This window comes from Oncorhynchus masou, chromosome 16 (genome assembly GCF_036934945.1).
Source record: "Oncorhynchus masou masou isolate Uvic2021 chromosome 16, UVic_Omas_1.1, whole genome shotgun sequence".
In the NCBI taxonomy this organism is placed as follows: domain Eukaryota; kingdom Metazoa; phylum Chordata; class Actinopteri; order Salmoniformes; family Salmonidae; genus Oncorhynchus; species Oncorhynchus masou.
The window spans coordinates 42,182,657-42,194,913 of record NC_088227.1 but is presented as its reverse complement, the minus strand read 5'-3'; the positions used below and the strand labels follow the sequence as shown (position 1 = coordinate 42,194,913).

The following is a 12,257-nucleotide window of genomic DNA, read 5'->3' as shown; positions in this document are numbered from 1 at the left end:
ATTGGTTATTTTAAAAGTCTTTTATATTTATCAAATGGTGCCCATCATTTTGGACGTGACTGTATACATGAACTGTAGTAACTACGGGTACCAGAAAGTCAAGACCACATGTGTTTGTTCCTTACCAGTTCCAGTCTACAGGCTCATCCAGTCCCCCTGCCCTCTTCAGGAGACTCGACTAGAACATCAGAGAGGGGTCATATCCTTAGAATAGCGTAAGTATAGGAAAAATATACAGAGTAAAACTGTAAGCGGGGCGGCAGGGTAGACTAGTGGTTAGAGTGGAGGGGCGGCAGGGTAGCCTAGTGGTTAGAGTGTAGAGGTGGCAGAGTAGCCTAGTGGTTAGAGTGGAGAGGCGGCAGGGTAGCCTAGTGGTTAGAGTGGAGGGGCGGCAGGGTAGCCTAGTGGTTAGAGTGGAGGGGCGGCAGGGTAGCCTAGTGGTTAGAGTGGAGGGGCGGCAGGGTAGCCTAGTGGTTAGAGTGGAGGGGCGGCAGGGTAGCCTAGTGGTTAGAGTGGAGGGGCGGCAGGGCAGCCTAGTGGTTAGAGTGGAGGGCGGCAGGGCAGCCTAGTGGTTAGAGTGGAGGGGCGGCAGGGCAGCCTAGTGGTTAGAGTGGAGGGGCGGCAGGGTAGCCTAGTGGTTAGAGTGGAGGGGCGGCAGGGTAGCCTAGTGGTTAGAGTGGAGGGGCGGCAGGGCAGCCTAGTGGTTAGAGTGGAGGGGCGGCAGGGCAGCCTAGTGGTTAGAGTGGAGGGGCGGCAGGGTACCCTAGTGGTTAGAGTGGAGGGGCGGCAGGGTAGCCTAGTGGTTAGAGTGGAGGGGCGGCAGGGTAGCCTAGTGGTTAGAGCGTTGGACTTGTTAACCGGAAGATTGCAAGTTCAAACCCCAGAGCTGACAAGGTACAAATCTGTCGTTCTGCCCCCTGAACAAGGCAGTTAACCCACTGTTCCTAGGCCGTCATTGAAATTAAGAATTTGTTCTTAACTGAACAGGTAAGTACTATATTAGCCTAGTTAAATAAAGGTAAAAAAAATATGCTAATATAAAAACTTACCACTCCAGCTAGTTCCAGGTACTGTATGATTCTCTCATCGTCCACTGACCCTGTGAAAAGACAGCCGGCATGGCTTTAACACTGAGAAGTTGTTTTTTTTTTGGGGGGGGGGGTATGGATGACTATTGCCTCCTCGTGACACTTTCTCTTAATGTCAAAATGTGGCCCTGAGAATGCCATTTTCACAACACCATACCTGATACAGGGTAGATCTCCTTCAGAGGGTAGATCACCTGTTGAGGAGAGGGACAAAAAACAAGTTAGTTAAATTTTGTTACACTAGTGCGATCTTCCTCAACTGGTGAGTAGGGTTGTGAGCAAAGTAGGAATGAACAAAACAAACAAATTAATGTTGTTTTCTAGCTGTTCTCTGAGCGTTCCGTCAGTCAGGTAGGGTTTCTGGGTAATATAGTACTTACCTGTTCTCTGAGCGTTCCGTCAGTCAGGTAGGGTCTCTGGGTAATATAGTACTTACCTGTTCTCTGAGCGTTCCGTCAGTCAGGTAGGGTTTCTGGGTAATATAGTACTTACCTGTTCTCTGAGCGTTCCGTCAGTCAGGTAGGGTTTCTGGGTAATATAGTACTTACCTGTTCTCTGAGCGTTCCGTCAGTCAGGTAGGGTTTCTGGGTAATATAGTACTTACCTGTTCTCTGAGCGTTCCGTCAGTCAGGTAGGGTTTCTGGGTAATATAGTACTTACCTGTTCTCTGAGCGTTCCGTCAGTCAGGTAGGGTTTCTGGGTAATATAGTACTTACCTGTTCTCTGAGCGTTCCGTCAGTCAGGTAGGGTTTCTGGGTAATATAGTACTTACCTGTTCTCTGAGTGTTACGTCAGTCAGTTAGGGTTTCTGGGTAATATAGTACTTACCTGTTCTCTGAGCGTTCCGTCAGTCAGGTAGGGTTTCTGGGTAATATAGTACTTACCTGTTCTCTGAGCGTTCCGTCAGTCAGGTAGGGTTTCTGGGTAATATAGTACTTACCTGTTCTCTGAGCGTTCCGTCAGTCAGGTAGGGTTTCTGGGTAATATAGTACTTACCTGTTCTCTGAGCGTTCCGTCAGTCAGGTAGGGTTTCTGGGTAATATAGTACTTACCTGTTCTCTGAGCGTTCCGTCAGTCAGGTAGGGTTTCTGGGTAATATAGTACTTACCTGTTCTCTGAGCGTTCCGTCAGTCAGGTAGGGTTTCTGGGTAATATAGTACTTACCTGTTCTCTGAGTGTTACGTCAGTCAGTTAGGGTTTCTGGGTAATATAGTACTTACCTGTTCTCTGAGCGTTCCGTCAGTCAGGTAGGGTTTCTGGGTAATATAGTACTTACCTGTTCTCTGAGCGTTCCGTCAGTCAGGTAGGGTTTCTGGGTAATATAGTACTTACCTGTTCTCTGAGCGTTCCGTCAGTCAGGTAGGGTTTCTGGGTAATATAGTACTTACCTGTTCTCTGAGCGTTCCGTCAGTCAGGTAGGGTTTCTGGGTAATATAGTACTTACCTGTTCTCTGAGCGTTCCGTCAGTCAGGTAGGGTTTCTGGGTAATATAGTACTTACCTGTTCTCTGAGCGTTCCGTCAGTCAGGTAGGGTTTCTGGGTAATATAGTACTTACCTGTTCTCTGAGTGTTACGTCAGTCAGTTAGGGTTTCTGGGTAATATAGTACTTACCTGTTCTCTGAGCGTTCCGTCAGTCAGGTAGGGTTTCTGGGTAATATAGTACTTACCTGTTCTCTGAGCGTTCCGTCAGTCAGGTAGGGTTTCTGGGTAATATAGTACTTACCTGTTCTCTGAGCGTTCCGTCAGTCAGGTAGGGTTTCTGGGTAATATAGTACTTACCTGTTCTCTGAGCGTTCCGTCAGTCAGGTAGGGTTTCTGGGTAATATAGTACTTACCTGTTCTCTGAGCGTTCCGTCAGTCAGGTAGGGTTTCTGAGGCAGAAAGAGGATTCCCCTGGGACCGAAACACGTCGTCATCTGGACATAGCCGCTGTCGGCCTCCCACAGGCGGTTCAGGACCCTCAGTAGGGAGGTCTTCCCAGTGCCTGTGTTTCGGGATGAGCCATAGACTTAGTTAGACGACTCTTCTTTGTATCTGTCCCATTATGTCGTCTGTGAGAACATGGGCAGCAGCATTGCGGCCATCTCCATACACTCGTAAAACTGACTATCCTACCGATCCTCGACTTCGGCGACGTCATTTACAAAATACCCCTACCTCTATATTATACCAGTCTACTTACCTGTATATTATACCAGTCTACCCCGAACTGTAAATTATAATATACCAGTCTACCCCTACCTGTATATTATAATATACCAGTCTACCCCTACCTCTATATTATAATATACCAGTCTACCCCTACCTGTATATTATAATATACCAGTCTACCCCTACCTGTATATTATAATATACCAGTCTACCCCTACCTGTATATTATAATATACCAGTCTACCCCTACCTGTATATTATAATATACCAGTCTACCCCTACCTGTATATTATAATATACCAGTCTACCCCTACCTGTATATTATAATATACCAGTCTACCCCTACCTGTATATTATAATATACCAGTCTACCCCTACCTGTATATTATAATATACCAGTCTACCCCTACCTGTATATTATAATATACCAGTCTAATCCTACCTGTATATTATAATATACCTGTCTACCCTACCTGTATATTATAATATACCAGTCTACCCCTACCTGTATATTATAATATACCAGTCTACCCCTACCTGTATATTATAATATACCAGTCTACCCCTACCTGTATATTATACCAGTCTACTCCTACCTGTATATTATACCAGTCTACCCCTACCTGTATATTATAATATACCAGTCTACCCCTACCTGTATATTATAATATACCAGTCTACCCCTACCTGTATATTATAATATACCAGTCTACCCCTACCTGTATATTATAATATACCAGTCTAATCCTACCTGTATATTATAATATACCTGTCTACCCTACCTGTATATTATAATATACCAGTCTACCCCTACCTGTATAATATACCAGTCTACCCCTACCTGTATATTATACCAGTCTATCCCTACCTGTATATTATAATATACCAGTCTACCCCTACCTGTATATTATACCAGTCTACCCCTACCTGTATATTATAATATACCAGTCTACCCCTACCTGTATATTATAATATACCAGTCTACCCCTACCTGTATATTATACCAGTCTATCCCTACCTGTATATTATATTATACCAGTCTACCCCTACCTGTATATTATAATATACCAGTCTACCCCTACCTGTATATTATAATATACCAGTCTACCCCTACCTGTATATTATACCAGTCTACCCCTACCTGTATATTATACCAGTCTATCCCTACCTGTATATTATACCAGTCTACCCCTACCTGTATATTATACCAGTCTACCCCTACCTGTATATTATAATATACCAGTCTACCCCTACCTGTATATTATAATATACCAGTCTACCCCTACCTGTATATTATACCAGTCTACCCCTACCTGTATATTATACCAGTCTATCCCTACCTGTATATTATATTATACCAGTCTACCCCTACCTGTATATTATACCAGTCTACCCCTACCTGTATATTATACCAGTCTATCCCTACCTGTATATTATATTATACCAGTCTACCCCTACCTGTATATTATAATATACCAGTCTACCCCTACCTGTATATTATACCAGTCTACCCCTACCTGTATATTATAATATACCAGTCTATCCCTACCTGTATATTATATTATACCAGTCTACCCCTACCTGTATAATATACCAGTCTATCCCTACCTGTATATTATAATATACCAGTCTACCCCTACCTGTATATTATACCAGTCTACCCCTACCTGTATATTATACCAGTCTACCCCTACCTGTATATTATATTATACCAGTCTACCCCTACCTGTATATTATACCAGTCTACCCCTACCTGTATATTATATTATACCAGTCTACCCCTACCTGTATATTATACCAGTCTACCCCTACCTGTATATTATATTATACCAGTCTACCCCTACCTGTATATTATACCAGTCTACCCCTACCTGTATATTATACCAGTCTACCCCTACCTGTATATTATATTATACCAGTCTACCCCTACCTGTATATTATATTATACCAGTCTACCCCTACCTGTATATTATACCAGTCTACCCCTACCTGTATATTATACCAGTCTACCCCTACCTGTATAATATACCAGTCTACCCCTACCTGTATATTATACCAGTCTACCACTACCTGTATATTATACCAGTCTACCCCTACCTGTATATTATACCAGTCTACTCCTACCTGTATAATATACCAGTCTACCCCTACCTGTATATTATACCAGTCTACTCCTACCTGTATAATATACCAGTCTACTCCTACCTGTATAATATACCAGTCTACCCCTACCTGTATATTATATTATACCAGTCTATCCCTACCTGTATATTATACCAGTCTATCCCTACCTGTATATTATACCAGTCTATCCCTACCTGTATATTATACCAGTCTACCCCTACCTGTATATTATATTATACCAGTCTATCCCTACCTGTATATTATATTATACCAGTCTACCCCTACCTGTATATTATACCAGTCTACCCCTACCTGTATATTATACCAGTCTACTCCTACCTGTATAATATACCAGTCTACCCCTACCTGTATATTATATTATACCAGTCTATCCCTACCTGTATATTATATTATACCAGTCTACCCCTACCTGTATATTATACCAGTCTACCCCTACCTGTATATTATACCAGTCTACTCCTACCTGTATAATATACCAGTCTACCCCTACCTGTATATTATATTATACCAGTCTATCCCTACCTGTATATTATATTATACCAGTCTACCCCTACCTGTATATTATACCAGTCTACCCCTACCTGTATATTATATTATACCAGTCTATCCCTACCTGTATATTATATTATACCAGTCTATCCCTACCTGTATAATATACCAGTCTACCCCTACCTGTATATTATACCAGTCTACCCCTACCTGTATAATATACCAGTCTACCCCTACCTGTATATTATATTATACCAGTCTACCCCTACCTGTATATTATATTATACCAGTCTATCCCTACCTGTATATTATACCAGTCTATCCCTACCTGTATATTATACCTGTCTACCCCTACCTGTATAATATACCAGTCTACCCCTACCTGTATATTATAATATACCAGTCTACCCCTACCTCTATATTATATTATACCAGTCTATCCCTACCTGTATATTATACCAGTCTACCCCTACCTGTATATTATACCAGTCTACCCCTACCTGTATATTATACCAGTCTATCCCTACCTGTATATTATATTATACCAGTCTATCCCTACCTGTATATTATACCAGTCTATCCCTACCTGTATATTATAATATACCTGTCTATCCCTACCTGTATATTATATTATACCAGTCTATCCCTACCTGTATATTATACCAGTCTATCCCTACCTGTATATTATAATATACCAGTCTACCCCTACCTGTATATTATAATATACCAGTCTATCCCTACCTGTATATTATACCAGTCTATCCCTACCTGTATATTATAATATACCAGTCTACCCCTACCTGTATATTATAATATACCAGTCTACCCCTACCTGTATATTATACCAGTCTATCCCTACCTGTATATTATATTATACCAGTCTACCCCTACCTGTATATTATAATATACCAGTCTACCCCTACCTGTATATTATATTATACCAGTCTACCCCTACCTGTATATTATAATATACCAGTCTATCCCTACCTGTATATTATACCAGTCTATCCCTACCTGTATATTATAATATACCTGTCTATCCCTACCTGTATATTATATTATACCAGTCTATCCCTACCTGTATATTATACCAGTCTACCCCTACCTGTATATTATAATATACCTGTCTATCCCTACCTGTATATTATATTATACCAGTCTATCCCTACCTGTATATTATAATATACCAGTCTACCCCTACCTGTATATTATATTATACCAGTCTATCCCTACCTGTATATTATAATATACCAGTCTATCCCTACCTGTATATTATATTATACCAGTCTACCCCTACCTGTATATTATAATATACCAGTCTACCCCTACCTGTATATTATACCAGTCTACCCCTACCTGTATATTATACCAGTCTACCCCTACCTGTATATTATATTATACCAGTCTACCCCTACCTGTATATTATACCAGTCTACCCCTACCTGTATATTATATTATACCAGTCTACCCCTACCTGTATATTATACCAGTCTACCCCTACCTGTATATTATATTATACCAGTCTACCCCTACCTGTATATTATACCAGTCTACCCCTACCTGTATATTATATTATACCAGTCTACTCCTACCTGTATATTATATTATACCAGTCTACCCCTACCTGTATATTATACCAGTCTACCCCTACCTGTATATTATACCAGTCTATCCCTACCTGTATATTATACCAGTCTACTCCTACCTGTATAATATACCAGTCTACCCCTACCTGTATATTATACCAGTCTACCCCTACCTGTATATTATAATATACCAGTCTATCCCTACCTGTATATTATATTATACCAGTCTACCCCTACCTGTATATTATACCAGTCTACCCCTACCTGTATATTATACCAGTCTACCCCTACCTGTATATTATACCAGTCTACCCCTACCTGTATATTATAATATACCAGTCTATCCCTACCTGTATATTATATTATACCAGTCTACCCCTACCTGTATATTATACCAGTCTACCCCTACCTGTATATTATACCAGTCTACTCCTACCTGTATATTATACCTGTCTACTCCTACCTGTATATTATACCAGTCTACCCCTACCTGTATATTATATTATACCAGTCTACTCCTACCTGTATATTATACCAGTCTATCCCTACCTGTATATTATATTATACCAGTCTACCCCTACCTGTATATTATACCAGTCTACCCCTACCTGTATATTATATTATACCAGTCTACCCCTACCTGTATATTATACCAGTCTACCCCTACCTGTATATTATAATATACCAGTCTATCCCTACCTGTATATTATATTATACCAGTCTACCCCTACCTGTATATTATACCAGTCTACCCCTACCTGTATATTATACCAGTCTACCCCTACCTGTATATTATACCAGTCTACCCCTACCTGTATATTATACCAGTCTACCCCTACCTGTATATTATATTATACCAGTCTACCCCTACCTGTATATTATACCAGTCTATCCCTACCTGTATATTATACCAGTCTACCCCTACCTGTATATTATAATATACCCGTCTACTCCTACCTGTATATTATACCAGTCTACTCCTACCTGTATATTATATTATACCAGTCTACCCCTACCTGTATATTATACCAGTCTATCCCTACCTGTATATTATATTATACCAGTCTACCCCTACCTGTATATTATAATATACCCGTCTACTCCTACCTGTATATTATACCAGTCTACTCCTACCTGTATATTATATTATACCAGTCTACCCCTACCTGTATATTATACCAGTCTATCCCTACCTGTATATTATATTATACCAGTCTACCCCTACCTGTATATTATAATATACCAGTCTATCCCTACCTGTATATTATATTATACCAGTCTACCCCTACCTGTATATTATAATATACCAGTCTATCCCTACCTGTATATTATATTATACCAGTCTACCCCTACCTGTATATTATACCAGTCTACCCCTACCTGTATAATATACCAGTCTACCCCTACCTGTATATTATACCAGTCTACCCCTACCTGTATATTATACCAGTCTACCCCTACCTGTATATTATAATATACCAGTCTACCCCTACCTGTATATTATACCAGTCTACCCCTACCTGTATAATATACCAGTCTACCCCTACCTGTATATTATACCAGTCTACCCCTACCTGTATATTATACCAGTCTACCCCTACCTGTATATTATAATATACCAGTCTATCCCTACCTGTATATTATATTATACCAGTCTACCCCTACCTGTATATTATAATATACCAGTCTATCCCTACCTGTATATTATATTATACCAGTCTACCCCTACCTGTATATTATACCAGTCTACCCCTACCTGTATAATATACCAGTCTACCCCTACCTGTATATTATACCAGTCTACCCCTACCTGTATAATATACCAGTCTACCCCTACCTGTATATTATACCAGTCTACCCCTACCTGTATATTATACCAGTCTACCCCTACCTGTATATTATACCAGTCTACCCCTACCTGTATATTATATTATACCAGTCTACCCCTACCTGTATATTATATTATACCAGTCTACCCCTACCTGTATATTATACCAGTCTACCCCTACCTGTATATTATACCAGTCTACCCCTACCTGTATATTATATTATACCAGTCTACTCCTACCTGTATATTATACCAGTCTACCCCTACCTGTATATTATATTATACCAGTCTACCCCTACCTGTATATTATACCAGTCTACCCCTACCTGTATATTATACCAGTCTACCCCTACCTGTATATTATACCAGTCTACCCCTACCTGTATATTATATTATACCAGTCTACTCCTACCTGTATATTATACCAGTCTACCCCTACCTGTATATTATATTATACCAGTCTACCCCTACCTGTATATTATACCAGTCTACTCCTACCTGTATATTATACCAGTCTACCCCTACCTGTATATTATATTATACCAGTCTACCCCTACCTGTATATTATACCAGTCTATCCCTACCTGTATATTATACCAGTCTACCCCTACCTGTATATTATATTATACCAGTCTACCCCTACCTGTATATTATACCAGTCTATCCCTACCTGTATATTATACCAGTCTACCCCTACCTGTATAATATACCAGTCTACCCCTACCTGTATATTATACCAGTCTATCCCTACCTGTATATTATATTATACCAGTCTACACCTACCTGTATATTATACCAGTCTACTCTTACCTGTATATTATACCAGTCTACCCCTACCTGTATATTATACCAGTCTACCCCTACCTGTATATTATACCAGTCTACCCCTACCTGTATATTATATTATACCAGTCTACCCCTACCTGTATATTATACCAGTCTATCCCTACCTGTATATTATACCAGTCTACCCCTACCTGTATAATATACCAGTCTACCCCTACCTGTATATTATACCAGTCTACCCCTACCTGTATATTATATTATACCAGTCTACCCCTACCTGTATATTATACCAGTCTATCCCTACCTGTATATTATACCAGTCTACCCCTACCTGTATATTATATTATACCAGTCTACTACTACCTGTATATTATATTATACCAGTCTACTCCTACCTGTATAATATACCAGTCTACCCCTACCTGTATATTATACCAGTCTACCCCTACCTGTATATTATACCAGTCTACCCCTACCTGTATATTATACCAGTCTACCCCTACCTGTATAATATACCAGTCTATCCCTACCTGTATATTATATTATACCAGTCTATCCCTACCTGTATATTATACCAGTCTACCCCTACCTGTATAATATACCAGTCTACCCCTACCTGTATATTATACCAGTCTATCCCTACCTGTATATTATACCAGTCTACCCCTACCTGTATATTATACCAGTCTATCCCTACCTGTATATTATACCAGTCTACCCCTACCTGTATATTATAATATACCAGTCTACCCCTACCTGTATATTATACCAGTCTACCCCTACCTGTATATTATATTATACCAGTCTACCCCTACCTGTATATTATACCAGTCTACCCCTACCTGTATATTATACCAGTCTACCCCTACCTGTATATTATACCAGTCTACCCCTACCTGTATATTATATTATACCAGTCTACCCCTACCTGTATATTATACCAGTCTACCCCTACCTGTATATTATACCAGTCTACCCCTACCTGTATATTATATTATACCAGTCTACCCCTACCTGTATATTATACCAGTCTATCCCTACCTGTATATTATACCAGTCTACCCCTACCTGTATATTATATTATACCAGTCTACCCCTACCTGTATATTATACCAGTCTACTCTTACCTGTATATTATACCAGTCTACCCCTACCTGTATATTATATTATACCAGTCTACCCCTACCTGTATATTATACCAGTCTATCCCTACCTGTATATTATACCAGTCTACCCCTACCTGTATATTATAATATACCAGTCTACCCCTACCTGTATATTATACCAGTCTACCCCTACCTGTATATTATATTATACCAGTCTACTCTTACCTGTATATTATATTATACCAGTCTACCCCTACCTATATAATATACCAGTCTATCCCTACCTGTATATTATATTATACCAGTCTACCCCTACCTGTATATTATACCAGTCTACCCCTACCTGTATATTATACCAGTCTACTCTTACCTGTATATTATATTATACCAGTCTACCCCTACCTATATAATATACCAGTCTATCCCTACCTGTATATTATATTATACCAGTCTACTCCTACCTGTATATTATACCAGTCTATCCCTACCTGTATATTATATTATACCAGTCTACCCCTACCTGTATATTATACCAGTCTACCCCTACCTGTATATTATACCAGTCTACCCCTACCTGTATATTATATTATACCAGTCTACCCCTACCTGTATATTATACCAGTCTACCCCTACCTGTATATTATAATATACCAGTCTACCCCTACCTGTATATTATATTATACCAGTCTACCCCTACCTGTATATTATATTATACCAGTCTACCCCTACCTGTATATTATAATATACCCGTCTACTCCTACCTGTATATTATATTATACCAGTCTACCCCTACCTGTATATTATAATATACCCGTCTACTCCTACCTGTATATTATAATATACCTGTCTACCCCTACCTGTATATTATATTATACCAGTCTACCCCTACCTGTATATTATAATATACCCGTCTACTCCTACCTGTATATTATACCAGTCTACCCCTACCTGTATATTATAATATACCAGCCTACCCCTACCTGTATATTATACCAGTCTACCCCTACCTGTATATTATACCAGTCTACCCCTACCTGTATATTATAATATACCAGCCTACCCCTACCTGTATATTAT

At 39.6% G+C, this 12,257-nt stretch overlaps 1 protein-coding gene across 4 annotated transcripts in view; it reads right to left on the bottom strand.

Moving 5' to 3' along the window:
• Positions 1–12,257, bottom strand: part of abcd4 (ATP-binding cassette, sub-family D (ALD), member 4) — a 56,410-nt gene that overhangs the window by 2,754 nt on the left and 41,399 nt on the right. For 3 of the 4 annotated variants that reach the window (XM_064991705.1, XM_064991706.1, XM_064991707.1), the window contains exons 13-16: positions 2,925–3,073; positions 1,246–1,282; positions 1,050–1,099; positions 126–178 (exon numbers count right to left, since the gene is read on the bottom strand). In XM_064991705.1, the coding sequence (XP_064847777.1) occupies positions 126–178; positions 1,050–1,099; positions 1,246–1,282; positions 2,925–3,073 (289 nt within the window). Of the gene's footprint in view, positions 1–125; positions 205–1,049; positions 1,100–1,245; positions 1,283–2,924; positions 3,074–12,257 lie in introns of those variants that run through there. The other variant, XM_064991708.1, reaches the window with a different exon arrangement.